The 19787-nt window shown below is 39.4% G+C and overlaps 1 protein-coding gene across 2 annotated transcripts; it reads right to left on the reverse strand.

The window, feature by feature from the left end:
• Positions 1 to 7621: 7621 nt before the first annotated feature.
• Positions 7622 to 19438, reverse strand: cat (catalase). 2 transcript variants are annotated; one of them, XM_029522213.1, is made up of 13 exons: positions 19282 to 19438; positions 18118 to 18289; positions 17614 to 17724; positions 16486 to 16616; positions 16144 to 16248; positions 15867 to 15992; positions 15582 to 15773; positions 14684 to 14836; positions 14163 to 14301; positions 12993 to 13123; positions 12283 to 12390; positions 8843 to 8926; positions 7622 to 8641 (listed from the first exon to the last, which is right to left on the reverse strand). In XM_029522213.1, the coding sequence occupies exons 1-13, from the start codon at positions 19345 to 19347 to the stop codon at positions 8576 to 8578; spliced, it is 1584 nt and encodes a 527-aa protein (XP_029378073.1). In that variant the 5' UTR covers positions 19348 to 19438; the 3' UTR covers positions 7622 to 8575. The 2 variants fall into 2 exon arrangements, with proteins under 2 accessions (XP_029378073.1, XP_029378074.1); XM_029522214.1 differs by having other exon boundaries at positions 8828 to 8926.
• Positions 19439 to 19787: the final 349 nt, after the last annotated feature.

The following is a 19787-nucleotide window of genomic DNA, read 5'->3' on the forward strand; positions in this document are numbered from 1 at the left end:
GACAAGCATAGACAAATTCGAATACACCTTTAGAATTTTGGACTGTTTGATAAAATAAGCAATATCAAGACAGTGTCAGAGATGGCAGACAGAGAATATTTGAAATTCATACTAAAGTGCCAAGTACAATCAGAATTTTCTGTCCTGTTTGAAAGAATAAAAATAGTTTTAAGTGCCTGCACTACTTATTCTCGCAGTAATACTTGTTAGGAATTAGACATGATAATAACTAACTTTGTTAACAAAAAACAAAGGGGTACAAACCTGTTTATACTCAATACATCCTTTGGTATTTGAAGAATGTTTTTCTTAAATGTTCCTGTATGTGCACAATTCTACATTTCAGGCCATTTTGAGGAATTCACAGTTTAGATTGCAAATTGCTGGGTTTGATATCAAGAGCACAAAATGGAATGTATTACAAAAGCATGGAAGTATAAGAGAGTTGCACTTTAATCTTTAAGGATTAATTGAACAAATTCACCAAATGATTATGTGACGTTTTTAATAATTGACAATTGTTGACAATAACACAGAATATTCCTTTTATTAGGTACACTTGTCTTGAACCGATTCAGTGAAAAGAAATGGCACTGGACTAAATCAAGTCTTTTATAATCAGTTTATTGAAACTCCTTCCCTTAACTTGTGTTACTGTCGAACTGCCATTACATTATTGTGTTGATGCGGTATATAATAATAACACTTACTTTAGAAACCTACCTGCAGTTACTGTAAGTTATTCAGCACATGGAAGAAAGCACTGTGAATAACACTGACAGCACAGGGACGCTAATAAGAAGCACTATATTGGACAGAAATACTGTAAAATCATAAGCGGGTTAAAGCAGGAAGTCAGTTGGACTCAAGACTAAAGTCTGAACGCACCTGGGGGGTATTCCAGGTAGGAAGTTCAACAAACTCTGAGTCTATCCCTGAACTCTGAGTTGACTTAGTCTGAGATGGGGAAACTCTGAGTATTCGGTTCCAGAACAGCTGATCTGAGTATGTTCACTTTGAGTTGCGCGCGTGCACAACCTCTATAAAAAGCCATCATCAATGGAGCCCCGATACCACGAGTCACCATGACAACCAAGAAAAAATAGATCCAGTTATTTCAACCCAATGGAGTTGGAGGGCTTAATGCAGGCCGATGGAGAGTATGAACACATGTTTCGCCGTAAATGTAACACCGCTGCAGCAGCGAAGGAGAAACAGCAGGAGAAAAAATTACTACCCGAGTCAACGCGTAAGTTTGGATGTACTCTTCGATTGATTTCACATTTAACCGTAAGAGATCGTAGCTTACAATTATAAATATAAATGGGAATAAAATAAGATTTTCAGTGCAGTCCATCAGGAGAGAAGCGTACTTGGAAGCAGTAAAAAATGAAATATCAAAACATCATTCAAAAAGGTAAGGGATATTTTTCTCACTTTGATTTATTTATTTATTTATTTATTTATTTATTTTTATTGACTTAAGGTATTAAACAAAGTAAATATTAATTTAAACCCCTAACGAAATGTTTTAACGTCATCTCATTTAATAGCCCACTGGGTAGATGAACACAGCATACAATGTTTACCCAATTTTATTGAAGTTATTCAAAAAGTGGCGATGTGTACACGAACGAAATGAAATCTGCTAATAAAAAAAAAAAGAGATTAACATTTGAATTCTGCTTAGCCAAAAGAAAGAAGACAGGGGTCCGACAAACGAGTGGATGGTGTCATCTGCCTCGACTGAAACTATTGAACACCCGGCAGCTGTAAGTATTCCAGACTAAAATCTTGCCTCAGGTGGCTGTTCAAAGTATTCTGAAACAGAATATTTTCCTGCATCGCAGGAGGAGGAGGAGGATGATGATGATGATGATGATGATGAAGAAACGCTGTGTGCTGCTACAGGGAGAGCAGCAGAATGTATATCATTTAAAATAATAGAATATATGATTTCTAAATCAGTCACCTGCCATCCTGTTGAATTCCTCTTTGACGTGTCTTACAGGTTTGTGTCTCGAGAACAATCCCAACATTGGGAACAGCCGTTTCAGTGGTTAGGGTTAGGGTTAATTGAGAGAGAGTTACTTTTCTCACAGCTCTACACACTGTTACCTTTCCAAAGTGCTCTTTATCATAAGAAAATTACCGTTTGCAAAAAAAAAAAATAAACTTGCTAAAATTTGCTGTGATGTGAGCGCACGCCCACAGTGTGTGAGGTTGGTGATGTATGGCCGGAGAATGTTATTGAGATAAGTGACAGATGCTCTTCTGGAAACGCCAGGACATCTAATCTTTCGTGAAGCATTTCGAATTACTTGGCCTTCGATATCAATCGGATTAGGAATGAATGTCTTTGTGTGGGAGGAGACAGGTAGAAACTTAGGGTTTCTTAAAGAAATCCTGGCAGCGAGCAGGTTATGTTCACAGAGTCGAGTTTCACATAATCCGCTTTCTGGAATACCCCTCTGGAGACAAGAAAAGAAATGAAAGTCTGGGGAGATGACAAAAAAAAATGCATAGCAGAGGATGGTTTCGATCCATCGACCTCTGGGTTATGGGCCCAGCACGCTTCCGCTGCGCCACTCTGCTTTAGAGAATGCTGTATCTGTGTACCTTTTACATAGTTGCAAACACGCGTCACTGTGTTAGCCATTTTCATTGTAAAAGTCCACATTTTCTCAGGGAAAAGAAAGAGGAATCTACGTTCATATCTTCCGGGATATTTTTTAACTTATTTATTTATGTTCCAACAACCAATCAGAATCTTACCTGAGGAACGGCTGGCAAAAAGCATAATAAAGCTTATTATTAGCTTTTACATTAGTTGTTTAAATTAGCCCAACAACAGTTAAGGCCCTTGGTTTAATTTGTGTTTCTATGTTTCTATTTCCAGAAGTCGTGTGTGTGTGTGCGTGTGCGCGCGCGCTCTTTCAGTTTTGTTTTTGTGTCAAGCAGAAGACACATTGTACAGCAGGAAGAAAGGAATGTGTGTGAGGGGTTTTTTGTGTGCATGCTGTGTGGAAGAGACACAAATTCAAAACTGGCAACACACTGCACCCTGCTGGCCAGTTGAAAATTGTGGCTCAGCATATTATGTGGATTATGTGATCTGTATGGACCCTTCTCACAGTGACGTTAGACAAATTTCGTTTTGAAGCGAAGCAGGGTGTATATATGTATATGTATATGTGTATATATATATATATATATATATATATATATATATATATGTATATATGTGTGTATATATATATGTGTATATATATATATATACGTATATGCGTATACGTATATACGCCATCAGATCTTGCCTTTCATTTGGAAACGGGCGGAGCGCTTGCGAATAACATATTTTTGTTCCTTTGATATCCCAACAGGATAGGAACCATTTCTCTTATAGTTGACCAGTTCGTCAAACATACGCTCGACCATTTTGAACGCACATGAAACGCCCATGCTGGCCACCTCAATTTATTGCCTCTGAACACCCAAGATATGGCTTCGGTAATGAAGTTATGCCCTTGCCCAGGTGGCGATTGTGTTGTCTCTAACAGACAACACACACAGGAGCAGAATAATTAGTCATAATAGTTAATCATAATAACTTCTGATTTATAAGATTTCAAAGGATCTAAGCCGCGCAGAAGGCGACATGAGTCACTTGTTCCTAGTATCATTCCAGCAGTAACATGACTTGTATCTATATTCCTATTGTCAATTTTTTTTTCTGCTTGTATGTCCGATGTTGATATTATAGAGGGCCTACACCCCCTTTCGTTATTTTGGACCTCAATATTAAGCTTATTCATTTATGGTCACCCAAATCAATGATCCATTCACTGAACATTTTTTTTCTGAAAGCCTAACCATTATCTGTGATAGGACGTGCCCATAAAAAGGATATAGGCCTACGTAACTGTCACTGAGATGATCAAAATTAAACTGTCGCATTGACAAAATAACAATACAACACAAAAGCATGGTATTTATGTATTCATTCAAAAGTATAAACCAATCAACAGGCGCGAAAATCATGAATCGAAATCATGAATTTGCAATTACCTCTTTTCCATTACAATCAATGACTGGTAGTACCAAATTAAATAACATATATTCAAACCAACATTATTGAGCGACTATCCGAAGGGTCCAAAAAATATAGTTGCAGAGAGGCTAAGAAAGGGAAAGGCAATTACCTGCCAGATACGCTGGAGGTGAGGAATCACGGCTCCGAACATATTACCTTTTGCACATTTATTGCTGCTCAAACACAAACATTGGGATGATCACTTCCAAAGCATCTTGTATGAGCACCAAAGTGTCAAAGCAAGTAAAAGGCGATATGAAACAAAGAAAAGTGATGTGATGGTGGTGTGCCAGCGGTCAGCAAAAGCAGAACTTTGCCCCTCACCCTCTCATTCCAAAAAACCCGCCAGGAGAAGACCAGCTGATAATAGTATTGCTGACGTAACACCTACACCACGTGACAAGTCATTCATAAACCCATGCATCCTCAATAAACACCACAAGTCCATGACATTGCTGGCACCTACAAACATGGAAATCTTGTTTTCGCTGCAATCTCACTCAAGTCTTCTAAATTTTTGTACCACTTCGCTTTCCGTATATCCAGTTGTTCTGGGTTAGTCCTGTGGGCGGCGTCAGTTAACATGGCTTTTCGAGGGGGAAGACGAATTCCAATGGAGAACCAAATCGGTTGACACACCGGTCCTCAGTTCCTTGCAATGTTGGCGAGTCATGGAAAAAATGTGTGTTTAGCAAACACACAGGCCATATTGCAAGACCATCCATACATCCTTCTTCTACTGCTTTTCCATTTAGGGGTCTAGGGGGGTTCTGGAGCCAATCCCAGCTCACACTGGGTTAGGGTGGGGTCACCAATCCATCACAGGACCAACACACAGAGACAGACAGAGACCAACAACCACTCACACTCAGACCTACAGACAATTTAGAGTCACCAGTTAACCCAAACATGATGTCTTTGGACAGTGGGAGGAAACCCACACAGGCACAAGGATAACATGCAAACTCCATACAGAAAGGCCCCAAGCCTGGAACCAAGTGCTCACCACTAGGCTACCCTGCTGCCCCCATTGAATCTGTGTTACGGTTATTTTTCTGCCTAAATAGGCAGCTTAAACATGGCCCAAAACTTGTGAAACATGGTAAATATATATATATATATATATATATATATATATATATATATATATGTATATATGGAGCCCTACTTTATAACTTTGCTAGCTTTTTTAATAATGTTTTTAGTTTGAAAGTATCGCTTAAATACTCACAACACACTTTTCACTTTAGGGACCAGATAGTTTTATTAACAGAAGAAGCTGCTTTACTGCTTTACAGAATGCAAAAGCAAACTTTGGCAAAAGCATTAAATTTGACTTCAATTTTGCATCATGAAAAGACAGAGGAGTTCCACTGAAGGCTTTTAAAACACCAACAAAAACGCTTTTTGAAGTGAGCAAGTGGATATAAATTGTGCCTTTATCATAAAGAAAACAAACTTAGCAGTAGGCAGCTCAAGCAGCTTTTAAACCTATGCCAATGTTAACTGGAATGCAACATTCTCGCCACTACAGACATCTTAGCGACTATTATAATCATAATAAGGATGATGATGCAACCCAGGACTGTGGCTGCGACATTGAGAAAGTGAGCTGTGGCACCATAGTGGCGAGCACCATCCAGATCTCCGACTACCTTCTTGTCCCTGGCCTGGAAGGACAAAAAGCATATTGATTCTAAAAATTAATTCAGTCATCCTCAGCCTCCAGGGAATTCCAGTGCTGACCAAAATCACAAAATCTCCTGCAAAACCTTGAGCTTCTTTTTTCCTGTGTATGTGTTTGGGGTTGTTTTGGGTTTTTTTTTGTGATTGCAAGTGTTTTGCAGTAAATAAGTTTGTCCACTACACTCAAATCAAAATTTCTCGAACAGGAAAAACTTTGGAAAAACCTTTATGAAGCAGCCTATTGAACATGTTAAAACTGTCAAATTACATTGTTTCTATACCCAATCGGGCCCTGAATAGTAAATACAGATTATTCCTATCTAGTAAGGGGGGCAGAAATAATCTTTTCACCAGTCAATCTTAGACTTAAATATGGAATTGAAGCCCTGCACAGCTGTCAATAAGGCAATAATAAGACAACAATAAGGGCTGCTGAACACCATCTTCTGTGCTTTTGTTTAGGTCTGTGAATTTTCATAAAAGTACATGTTTTTCTGCCTTGCTGTGAGTAATCTATTTGTGCGGCAGGTGAAATGCTTAATGCTTGGCCTCTGTGTTTGGAGAACCAGAGTTGCTGTGATGTGAGACAGATTACAGAGGCACTCTGACTAATAACATACTTTATCTTATATGGGTCACAAAGAGAAATAACTTGTCCCACATGAACTCATCTTGAAAGAATAGATGAGAGCAGCCTGAGGCAGCACAGGTTGAAGTTGGCAAAGCAGCAGAGAGACCAGATGACATGGTCAGCATTCCGCACCATCTGAAGTTGACCACTTTCTGCCGGTAGTTCTTCAAAATCCATCACTCTCAGCTCAGTGCTGCAGGAGGTTGTGCGAGAACTGTGTTTTTCTAGACATTTGACTTCCTCTTGAAATCAATACCCAAAAGACCATTAAGCAAAAGCAACGCAGTAAACTTATGCCTGTGTATTTGGATAGTAACATGTTGTGAATGACTTTTCCAGTTTTATGTTTATTTAGATGAGAGCAGCCAGTCCAAGGAGAATGGGTTTGCGTGGACAAAGCAGAAGAGGGACCAGATGATGTGGTATCGAGGGGGTTCAGAGAAGATGTTCACTGTGGTGAATTCAACCGGTGGGCCATTATCAGCATGATTTAAATAATCTTACACAAAATAAGTAAATAGGATTTATGATTAAAATCTTAAATATGTCAATAGATTAAAAAAAAAGATCAATATACACAAGTTATTTATCTTTTTAAAGAGTATTTTGTTTTAATTCAAGTGTAATTAGTGCACTGATAAGATAAACATATCTCTCCCAGGCTCAAACATCAATAGTTAGAGCTAAGGCAGGTCACAGTTACATTTGCCACAGGGTCTAAGTTAAGTCATGTGATATCAACATGACCCGTTTTGTGATTAATAATATGTATATCTCTAGCCTGAATTTCAGGGTACTCACAGTTAAAAACACAACAGCAATAAATCTTAATTTGGCAGGACAGCATAGCTACACAAAACAATCAAAACATAAAATGTTTCCATGCGTCTTCATTTGTGTGTAGTTATTGGGTTTGAGATGCACACCTGCTCAAGATGTCACGAGAACATTCTCGAGCTGAGACAAGAGGAGGTCAGTTGCTAAGGAGGTGCTTTTTTTTGTTTTGTTTTTTTTTTTTAATGTAGGTGTACTGTATTGCAAGCGTAGATTCTGGGGTTCGCCAGACAATCATGAAACTCTTTGCAGGAACTCCACTGGTAACTATCCGGAGAATTCAGTTATGAGGTAATTCATGCTCAAATTTCATTAACACACTGTGGTGAAAGCTCTCCGAAGACAAACCTGATCCAAAACAACTGGAACACAGCAAATCGGGACAAATGAAAACGCTAATAAGCTTTGATTTTAATTTCGTACAGGCAGTAAATACAGATCACAAAGTCACAAGTTGAACATTAACAGCATGTAAAGCATTAACATTGGTTTACATTCAGATCAAGAACATTTGACAGGTTAATACACAACAGCAGGTTAAATTGATAATTGATCTTGGATGAATGATTAAGTTGTGTGTTTCGTAGTTTGTGGACCAAAAAGAAAGGCACAGAAAGTAGTTTTAGCGGAAATAACTAACATTTTCGAATTGCCATTTGTACTAACCTAAATTAAAATATTCAGCTTGCCATTATTCATTACTATCTGCAGTGTATCGTTGGTGGGCGAGTCAAAACTCATTGTCCACCCAAAAAACAAAAGGCTGCCATTAGCAAAGCCCCAAATCAAAACTGCTAAACAAATCTAGGCATGTGACCAGCTTGAATCCAGATTTCTGGTTTAACAAAAGGTATTTTTTTTTTATTTCTTTTTATGAAACAGGAATTTCAAGCGATTTGGTTTCTTTAAATGCAAGCTAAAGAAACAATTTGGATCATAGCATTGTTGTATAGACACAACCTGAGGAATTATTGGCAACTCTCATCACTCATTAAACTACTTCAAAGCAGTTGGTAATTTTCATCTTAAAGTAAATCAGAAGGGTCAATAAAATATCTTTAAATTACTTTAAAGGCTTTCTGTGTTACATGGCATTAAAAAATATATAATTTGTTCAATGGATGCAATTTAATCTCATCAGGTTTTGAGGAGCTTCTTGAATATTAACATCTTTGAGAAACACTAGTTTGGTTTAAGTTAAAGTAAACTTAACCCAAACATCGGCAGCAAGGTTAATATTTCAGCTTTAGCAGTAGTTGCAACTGTGATCATAGAAGTGCATTTCTAGTCAGAAAGATGAGGAGGGCTGACCCTGCTAGACATTTAAGGCATTACATCTTGGAGGATGCAGAAATGGCTGAAGCCCCTGGACGGCTGTAAACATGCACAGTTGAGCTCTGTAAATAGCAAAGCACAACATAGAAAGATCAGAGGGATCCACTATTTCAATGTACAGATTCTGGACAGCTTGACAATCAACAATTCCCAACCAGATTTGTGAACGACAAAAACACAGGTTTTAGAAGTAGAAGTAGTAGTAGTTAGTAGTAGAAGTCACCCTTGTTACCACATCCGGTACGAACCAACATAGTGTTTACCTTCTGGGCCTCCGCATTGTACTTGTTCAGGAGGTTCTGAACCCTATTTCCATAGTCTGGATGGACAGCCTTCAAATTCTCAACCTGAAGGAAGAAACAGACAAAATTATGAAAGAATTAGAATTCATTAGAGATCATTTTAGGTTAAGTACCATCTGAATTAGACTTGTATTTCTCCAATACGAGATATCAACAACATTTACATCAGAGGATGCTTACAGTCTGGTTTATTTGGTTCCAATTTAGGGATTGAATACCATCCCAAATATATTATCAGTTTACTGATGTATTGATGTTGGGATCATATGTGCTCTGAAAAGAACAATAGAGAGGCCTACATGTCCCTCCTGAAGCCTGGGCCAGAGTTGTCTGCCTGTTTGAAAATGGCGTCACAAGCCCAGGATCTACCCCTAAGGTGTGGTTCTGAGTTTGAACAGGAGGGCCGTTACGGTTGTAGGATATGGGTACAGCGGTCCGTGCTGTATGTGTCTGTCTTTCTCCCTCTCCCGCACACTTAGCCACGCCTCCATCCCTCCGATTGTAACGGCATCTTTCCTCCAGTTGCACCGGGACTGTCCCACCTATTCGGATTGGTGCAGCACCTGACTGACTGGCCGCGCCTCCTGTCAATTGCCTGACTACAGACTACAATAGAGGCAACTAGTCAGTCAGTCCGGGCGGCTGTCTGAAATGGACGGTTCGCCTCGACTGTGCCTTCCTGAGATTTGATGGTTCCTTGCTAGGGAGTTTTCTTGTTTGTTAGTTCCAACCTTACCTTCTGAAGAAGAGTGGCCAGGTTTACATCCTTTCTATTTTTCATATCTGGAGACTGACATAATGTCGTTAAATATTTGATGTGTGGTCTTTCTAGGTGCAGGGGTGCTGGTCCTTTGTATTTTGGGTTTTTAGTTGGAAACTTTTCTTTTCTTTTCTTTTGAAATCAAAAACAAGTAGAGGAAAAAAATAGCTGTGAGTCATCTTTATGTTTTATTCCTTTTTTGATTTGACCAGCATCTACCGCCCTCTTCCTCAGTTTGTTCCTTTGGTTATATCACCCATTTTCTCTTTTTTCCCCCTATGGCAATAAAACCTTGATTTGCCAAACAACATCTGGCGTTTTGTGTTGCGTCCTCTTTTCCCCTAGACCGGGGTCTAGGGCCAGCGCCCTAAGCAGCGGTCCCAGTGACGTCACACAGGTGATAAAGATGCTCTGTCTCCCTCCATCTCCGCTTTTTCCTGGCCCCAGTTTCAGAGAGCTGTCCCAGCTTACGTCTCAACCGGATGGCTGAAGGGAGCAACACCAAACATTTGGATCCTGCCGTCACAAAATCCTGGGCCACAGTCTTCAACTCGCGGGACAAGCGCAGGCTGCTGTTTTCTTTATTTGTTTTACCTTTTTATCCCTCCTCAAACTCAGCTCAGCCCGCCGTGCGATCAGCTGATCCACGTGCTGAGAAGACCAGCACGCCAACTTTGTTACCTGAAGCTAACACAGAACAATCGTCTTCCGTGATCTTCCCCGCTGCCGCCGAGGGACTCATCACGTCGCCGTCATCTGAGGATAACACGGACCACTCGACCAAGCTGAAGAACGCGTAGCGGACACTCGGAGCTTTATCTCTTTATCTCCCTCACTCTGGAGGAGCAGAGCAACCAAAGTAAGAGGCTTTAGGTCTGGACAGAGACAATTAGCATAGCGTGTTTGCATTTTGTTTATTTGGGAATTCAGTTTATCTGTTTGTTTTGTTTAGTTTTCTTTCCCCTAAATTGCAAAAGTGATTGGTGCTACAGACCTCGTGTCGGCCCTCACGTGATCGTTGATTGTGCAATATCACTAGTTGAAGGACCAATACCCGACCCGTGAACTCAGTTCGCTGGCTCGGCTATTATGTAGTGATATTGTAACAATCAATTGTGGTGATGTCATCCGCGATCTCTTTCTCCTTTCTCTTCTTCCCCTCACACACATTCACGTGGGCGACCAGCTGCCATCTTGGCTCCGATGGGTGCGTAATCGACGTCACTCCGTCGCCATCTTGGCCATTGCAGACGTCACTCACGTGACTCCAGCCCACCCACACCTACCTTCTCTCTCCTTCTACACGCACCCTCAAGACCCACGGGTAGACTGGTGCGATTACTGTGCTATTGTGATTATCATTGCTATCGCTATTTATTAGTGTTGCTGCATATATGCGTTACTATTGTTACTGCTATAGCTATCACCATCGCTAAGGCTATCCATATGACTAACCTATTCTTATTACATATGTGCTATCCGTTGTAGATTAGTAACTGATGTGTCATTGAATAATCAAACAGCCACTTATCCAGAGTGATGTTATTTTGAATATGCCTGTGAATAAATTCTGTTATGTTAAACTGTCGTAGTTTATATATAATTATTGTGGCAATAATAGTGAAAATTGCTGGATTTATAACAGCCAGTGCTCGGATTTACTCCTTCTGTTAACCCTTTTGAGAACTGATATTGTTTTGCTAATTTGGACATTGGTCCCTAGTAACAGGGTGGTGCCCCAAAATTTACTGCTTATAGTAAATAATTCTAGATATCAATCAGTTTCATAATCATTTATTAATTGCCAATCTCCAAATTACCCCTACTAGTGCACAACATTGATAAATCCAGTGGTTGTCAGCCTTTTTTCAGTGAAGTACACCCGAACAGTTTAGGTGTACTCAGCTAAAAAAACTAAACCATTTCTAAGGGATTTTGAATTGATTGCTATTTTTAACCCCCATTGGATTAAGTTGATATTGTTTTTCGTTACTTATTGTGATGGACAATCATACTTTGGTATTGAAACCAAGGGTTTATGGACATGAAAAAAAAAAAAAAATTCTTCTACTGAGAAATATAATGCGACCACTGTGCAAGGAGGAAAGCTTTAACAACTTTTGCACAAAGCTGCAGGGTGTTGTGGTCCTATTGGTGGTTTTTCTTGTGTTATGGTTCAACATTGTTTCATTGTCTTTTTGTGCACTTGCATACTTCAAGAAGTGAAATATAATTATCACTCCCCTCAGCTTGTATCAGAAACAGAGAGGATAATGATTTTTTTACTTCATCTAATTGCTGATGTCAAAACATTTGCTGTCATAACTCTTCAGATGATACTAAACTTTGCAAATTATTTTCACTTTACAACTTCTTTACCTGTTGACCATTGCTTCTTTTAGTACTAGTCCAATTAAAGTTTTTATTTATTGTAAAGCCATTTGAAGCTGGGTGTGAACTGGGTTATGTATTTTTCAGAAATTACATCATCTGGTTTAAATGTGTATCATCTCTAAATCAATGCTATTGGGTCACCTAACCAGCAGTTAACTATAATAATAAAAAAAAAAAAAAAAAAAAAAAAAAATCTATCTAGGCTGTATTGCCTTCCCTAAATAGATCCAACAAAGGGTCAACTCACCATGCGATTCTGGATGAAGACCTGAGCTCCCTTCAGGGCCCCTGCCATGTTCTGGCAAAGTCTCTGGCGCTCCTCTTCGTTCAGCACCTGGGTATAGAAGGTACGCACCTGAAAGAGACGACAGCCAAAGTGATCAAAGTGGATCACACAGAATAACATCCATTCAAATATATCTTTCATATAGAGATGGCAGTTTTGAGGGGGGGGGGAACCCAAACAACCTGTGGCCTTATTTTAACAAATAATAATAGAGCCTTATGTACTATGTGTTATATTATGCCCCCTCACTAATGAAAGTCATTACATTAATCTTGTCACAATAATGTAAGTCATGGTATGGGAAGCATTAGACAATAGGATAGTTAGAAATAGAATAATTTTTTCCTCATCATGTGTAATTGTAAAATACATTTGCTGGAAGAGAGAACAACTCACATTGACATCACAAAATATTATGAAAAACATATTGGTAAAAAGTTGCCAATTTACATCAAGAAAAAAAAAATAAAAAATGGAGCAACACCAGTGCTTTGTCCCTAGTGTGTTGTCCCTAGAGTTGTAAATATTGTAAAATGTACCAAAGCCGGTGCGCATCAGAAATTTGGGGAGGGAGGGGGGGTGTTTAATGTGAAACCCTTTCTCTTGTTAATGTTTTTTTTTTTTTTTTTTTTTAGATAGGTAAGTCTAAGGCTTTTACCTTAGACATTTACCTGTGTGGTGTTATCTTCATCTGCACTGTTGTAACGGCCAACATCTGGAGACACCTTGAACTTGGACTCCACACACTGTGGCTGGCACTCCGGGGCACTGAAGCTGTTGGGATAATAGTTTGGAGCTCCACCTAGAGGGGGAGATATACCATAGCTTGGTGAGTGAGGAGGAGATAAGATAACCCTTTTATTCCATTAAATGGGGAAATTTATGTTACAGCAGTAGAGTGTAAACATCAGACATACAAGAATATAGTGTGTTATGAGTTGTCAGAAAGATCCAGTTAAAATTAGACTGCAGTTAGTTTTTATTTGCAGAGAAGGGTGTGTGCATGTGCGCAGGACACAGAGAGGTGGTTAGTTTGATCTTTGGCTTCACCAACCCACATGTCAATGCGCCCATTACAAGGAACCACCAACTGGCTCTGATGTAACATTACTCTATTGGTGTAAGAACTGTGGTATAGCTATAGAGATCTGTGAAGGTTCTCAGCCATCCAGGTAATAGTTATTCAAAGAGAATTTAGTTGAGAGTGACTGGACTTGGTTCTATATCTTTGAAGACATTTTGCCTCTCATTCAAGGGGCTTCCTCAATTTTTTACTTCTGGCTAGGTGAAGCTAGAACAATGGTGTCACCTTCTGTCCAAGCATTGGTATTGCATCAACATGGTCTGATTTGTTTGCAAGTAACACAGATGGCACCGCTGATATTTTGCTAAATAATGTTATACCAAGTTGAAAATCAGGGACATTCTGATACTGACAAAACATCTGTATGAACTAATATTACAAGATTAAATTGATAAAAAAAAAAAAAAAAAAAAATCCTTAATTACTTTTGTAAGGACCCATTTGAAATAGCTTCCTTGTGATCCAGCAAAGGGCGCTTTAAAAGTTCACTATTACCTGGACCTACTGCATGCCCTGGGCCCTGCTGAATCATCAATAAAGCAAGCCAATAGTTCTGTTGTTTTGTTGCAAAAATGGAGGAAAACAACAAGCTGTGCTGCATGAACAGAATACATTTCTTAGAAGAAATTACTGGCCATTTGAAATTTGAGTGTTTGAGGAAAAACAAAATACAAAAACAGAAAAATACATTCTGTATTTTTGTATTGTATTTTCCCATGCACATGGAAAGAGACACACTGACTCAATTGTGGCTTACCTTGGTTATCAAACATACACATTGGGCCATCACGCTGGTAGTTAGCCACACGGGCTCTGAAGGGGCAGTTGACTGGAATCTGCAGGTAGTTGGCTCCCAGACGGTGTCGATGTGTGTCTGGGTAGGAGAAGAGACGCCCCTAGACAAAGATGCGGGAGAAGACATAGCATTGTTCCATTGCGAGTCTGACACTCAACACCATTTTGTGGTCAGTCAGAAATTGAAGTATTTCCAAATGGCAAAAGGAAGAAGGAAAAAAAACAAAAAAACAATGACAGATCAAAGTGGGTGTGAAAGATCAGTTGCGTTGGTTTCTGAACAATGAAGTTCAGAGGATGAAAGGAGCTTAAGTCAGTTTTGAGTGGTTGACTCACAGCAAAACACTGACTCACATGACAGCAAAAACAATCTCACTGAGTTGGCTGAACTTAGTGGCAACGCACATTCAGAGACGGCCAAATATAGTTTTGAATCATTTAGTAACTGAAACAATGTTAAGAGAAAATTTGTCTTGATGTTACCTGGAGCATTTTGTCTGGGCTTGGTTCGATGCCTGGTGGCATGTTGCTGGGGTCAAAGGCCAACTGTTCCACCTCTGCAAAGTAGTTGACTGGGTTCCTGTTGAGAAGCATTCTGCCCACTGGGATCAATGGGTATTCTTTATGTGACCAAACCTGAATGAGAATAATACTTTAGCTGAAATTATGTGTGGTTTTTTTTTTTTTTTTTTTAATGTACACCCTCCTCACCATCCTCGTTTTTTCATAATTAGCCATCTGACGCTGGCCATTAAAATACACCACTGTAACATAACTTGGTAACAATATGAGATTGTGATCATGTCATTTCCAGAGGAACATTTCACAGGTGACTGCACAAATACATGCCCCCACAGCCTCTGGAAGTGCAAGTCATAAATAAAAAGCTTTTCAATAAACTGGAACTATTCAAACAATGGCCACCTTTTATGTTCATGGCTTTTCTGCTCTGTAGTTTTCCCTCAAAGGTCACCATGTACAGTGTTTAAGATATTTATTTATTATTAATTATATTGTTTCTCCCACATAGTGAGCTTTTTGAGTTTTATTTGACAAAATCTTTCAGTTGATTAGGACTGTATTGATAAGCCCAATCTAAAAAATTGAAGAGGTATCTTTATCGCTTAGCAATTTCAATCATCTTTTCAATATAATTGCATATTGCTTCTCTTCATTCTCTACCTCTATCACCCAGTGTCTTGGTGGGACTGTTCCTTAGTCACTCTGTTAAAGTCAAAACTTTTAATAGCGTGACAATGTAAAGTCCTTTGCAAAAAGCTGGAAAAGTTGCATTTCTTGTATCGTTGTTTTTTTGTTTGTTTTTTTTTTTTTTTAAACAGTTGCACCTTTCAACTTTATAACCCAGAAAGGGATGCTGTACCTTGGTAAGATCAAAGGGATTGAATTGGAATTTCTCCGCCTGCTCAAAGGTCATGACCTGGATGTAAAATGTCCAGGATGGGTAGTTGCCATTGGCGATAGCATTAAACAGGTCTCCAATAGCATAATCTGGGTTGGTGGACGCCAGGCGGTCCGCTTCTTCCACTGACAGATTCTTGATTCCTTGATCAGTCTTTAACAAAACATGGCAGTTAGATAACTGGGCAATGGCCAACAAGAGACCCCAGATGGTTAATCAATTAAGTTAATGTGCGCTCACACGAACCTTGTAGTGGAACTTGCAGTAGACTCTCTCTCCATCAGCATTGACCAGTTTGAAGGTGTGTGAGCCATAGCCATTCATGTGACGGTAACCATCCGGCAAACCTCGATCACTAAACAGGAAAGACACCTGCACAGAAGATATGATAAGACACGATAATGTTCTTTCTGTGGCAACAGACATCAAAATCAAGCCACCATACAATGGCTATACATAACCATAGGACCAATCAAGTACAATCTCTCTATTTGACACTGTCTGCAAGAACGGCAGCAGATACCTGATGCAGACACTCAGGCCTCAGGCTCCAGAAGTCCCACACCATATCAGGGTCTTTCATGTGGGTTTGAGGATTACGCTTCTGGGTATGGATGAACGATGGGAACTGCATTGAGTAAAAATAAAAAGGCATTAGTTAGTGTGTCATGATCTATGATTTACTCACACTGACGGACATGGAAATTGTTTCTGATCATATTCATTTAACAGATTTGGTTAACATGTTTCTCTCATGCAGTCAACTGATACTCATTCAAGAACTGTTTAGAATGTTGAATGTGTTTTTCAGAGAAAACTACCCCCTTGACCCTCAACTGCACGATGAATGCAGAGTATGATTTACCAACAAGGCATCTCTGATAAAGAAAATGGGGGTGTTGTTGCCTGTCAGGTCCCAGTTGCCCTCTTCAGTGTAAAACTTAACAGCAAAGCCGCGTGGGTCTCGCACAGTGTCTGCTGATCCTGACTCCCCCGCTGGATACAACACAAATAAGAGATTATATTTTACTCAGATAATCAGTGACTTAACATATCAGCATAGATATTTATTGTTATTCATTCAAAGTACATGAAAAGGCAACAACAATTTTTTTGGTTTACAGTGAAATAATGGCTAATGCCAATTAATTAACTAATTCAAAACATTTTGCTGGTAACTATAGTTTATTCACTCTTACTTTCCCTTCCGTAAAAATCGATAACTGACTGCAAGTCATAAAACAAGACGTGAAGAAATTACCAGGTAAAGATGGAGACTTGTTCATTTTAGAAAACACAGATAAAAGCGCAATTTATCAATTATTAAGTGCAATTTTCTTAAATATTTCTTTATATGTGTAAAGTGTGAGCAACATTATGCACCTTCCAATAACACTCATATCAATCTTATTAAACACATAAGCCAATGAATGTACCAAACTAACATGTGCTCAGGGCACAATCCACCTGTTGCAGAGAGATAACCAGTGCAGTGCCAATTCCATGCAACCACCAACCACAGAAGTACCCTAAAACTCATTTTGTAAGGAAATGCTTAGGGCATGTCCTGATATGTTCGCAGCTAGCATGTGGAAACATTTGTGTGTAGTTAAACACTAGGTCTTGGTGAGGACAGTGAAATAAGAGACAGTGTGTTCAGATAGCATGTCTGATATAATGCTAAAATGAACAAAGGACCACAATAACAATTTGTAAAATGCCAGTGAGAGGAGCATACAACTCACTGCTTCCATGAAAAACACACATGCACGTTTTTTTCATTTTTGCTTTCTTATCTCCCAACACGCTTATCATATACTTGGAATAAACATTAGCAGCAGGAACCACAACATAGTAAGTCATGAATTCAAGTGGAAAAAAATTCAGTACAACCCTAAGAAGAATTCTAGACAATTAAAAAGAAAAAAGGGACTTGTAAGACAACAAGAATTAGGCATGTATCATGCTTTGACACATTGTGGGTTACTCTTACCGACAGTGGAGAAGCGCACAGCAATAGGTGTCGTTTTGCCAACATGCTCAAACACCTTTGCCTTGCAGTAACGGGAGACATCATGAGTCACCTCAAAGTAGCCGAACGCCCCTGGATAATTGAGAAACAATGGGAGTTCTTGTCTTTGTAGCAGCATAAATATATGTGGTTTCGACAATAGGCTTCAGACTAGCCGAGTGACACTCCATATCACTGAAGCATGGGCTAGAAGGAATACAGGTTCAGAGTAGGCTGACCGACACAATTTGTTCAAACCTGCACTGCTTTTGTCCTTGTTCTGAAAAGGTTGGAAAGATTACCATTTTACTGGAGCTGAGCCACAAACAAGAATGGCTTTTGTTTACTTCCATGGTCAGGATATGAAATTTCCTAAAGCAGTACGAAACGCTAAAGTAGTAGTTTTAATGATTAAGCTTAAACTGTTGTTGCTACCATAAAGGTAAGATAGAGCCAGCAGCACAGGAGAAAATACCTATCACACACCTGCGCCTTTGGCATGCACCACTCTCTCAGGGATTCGTTCCCTGTCAAAGTGGGCCATCTCGTCTGTGAAGACTACATCTTGGACCAGCAGAGGGCCCCTGGGTCCTGCAGTCTGCAGGTTCAGCTTGTCTCCAATGGGATGGCCAGCCCCTGTGGTCAAGGTGTCCAGCGTCTGATGTAAACAAGATAAAATTTTATTTTTAGAAAACAAACACATTCATTCAGAATATATGCACGGAAACCTAATAGCATGCATTGTCTACATGTTAAGCCATGACATAAATAAAGCAGCAAAAAACTAACTAAAAAGAACAACCTGTTCATTTTGTTTAGCTGAAGTGCAAATGAACACTACACAATGACATATTCAAAGGTCCCATTAAAAATCAAACAGAAATGAAGCAGCAAAACTGATCTAAACTGTTGCAAATGCATTCTGTGTCGATTAACTAACAGCTTCCTATGTTTGTTCCTATGTTATGTTTAGATATTCCCTCCAACACTAAGCTGATTCAGTTAGTTTTTAATGCAGATGGCAGAATAAGACTTTAGGTTATCGAGAGAAACAAGAGCATTTCTGCAGCTGGCATGACATTAACAGCTGCAGATATGCACCACAAACATATAGAAATGGGAGAACTAAACTACTGAGTTGAGATAACCCAAATTAGACAACTTTGAACCTCGGTTTCTTATTATTTTCACAGCTGAGGGTGATTTTCTGGAGGTGCCCTCCGCTAGACACTGGCTATTTGCTCTGGTTACATAAAAGACAGGGTTAAAGTTCAGACAGAAAAACATGCCTCTGGACAATGACCCATTTCTTATCTTTACACCAGCTTTCAACTTAGGAGCCTTCTAGATGTTTCTTTGCTGAGAAACACTTCCAACGTTTCTCATATTTTGTATTTGTTGTACCAGTAAAGCCCCCTGGGTTTAGCCCGTGAAAATAATAATGGTCACAAATAAACATTTAACCTAACAAAAAACAAAACAACTTTAAAGCCTTAAGTAAACACCTCTGTACATCCATGCCTTGCTGTTTAATGCCAATCTCTATAGCTAGCAAGCTAGCCATGACTTTTACATCGTTAGCTTGTAGACCCGAGCGACCTCTTACCCTTTTACCCTGAGTCAGGCAGATAAGTCAGGGCAAATACAGACCTGAACGCCTCTGTTCTCCTTCCATATCTTCATCTGGTCGGTGGTTTTATCTCTGTTGCCTGCCATCTCAACGGCTTTGTGCCACACAGTAAGCAGGAGTCGATGAGGACGAAGACTTTATCTTTTTTTTTATCTCGACGTCACAACAATCCCCTTGAATTTCGTTGCCTTGGCCACGCCCCCTACGCGCCCTCTCTGCTCTGATTGGCTGGAAAAGAGGAAGCTGACCTACTTTTGAGACGAGGGAGAGAAGGCAACAAAGCGAAGATCCGCTGTTTTCCCTTTTACTGCCTGGTTTTATCCAACCTTTCTTTCTGTCAAAGTTCGGATTAAAACCGAGGTTTTCAATTTTTGTATCCTAAAAAAAAAAAAAAAAAATAAAAAATGAAAAAATAAATAAAAATCAGCCTTAAGGCTTGGTCAAAGGTTACTCCAAGGTTTCTTACAGTGGAACTGGAAGCCAAACGAATGTCGTCCAGACTGATTAGATGATTAGATATAGATTA

The sequence above is a fragment of the Echeneis naucrates genome, chromosome 16 (assembly GCF_900963305.1).
Source record: "Echeneis naucrates chromosome 16, fEcheNa1.1, whole genome shotgun sequence".
Taxonomy (NCBI): domain Eukaryota; kingdom Metazoa; phylum Chordata; class Actinopteri; order Carangiformes; family Echeneidae; genus Echeneis; species Echeneis naucrates.

Bases quoted from the DNA above. Each gene is read 5' to 3' on its own strand.
- cat (XM_029522214.1), bottom strand. From the start codon at position 19,347: ATGGCAGGCAACAGAGATAAAACCACCGACCAGATGAAGATATGGAAG. The intron at 14,837-15,581 runs GTACAGCATCCC...ATTCTCATTCAG, and splicing joins ATCCCTTTGATCTTACCAAG to GTTTGGTCACATAAAGAATA. The intron at 8,927-12,282 runs GTGAGTTGACCC...TTCTTCCTTCAG, and splicing joins TCTTCATCCAGAATCGCATG to GTTGAGAATTTGAAGGCTGT.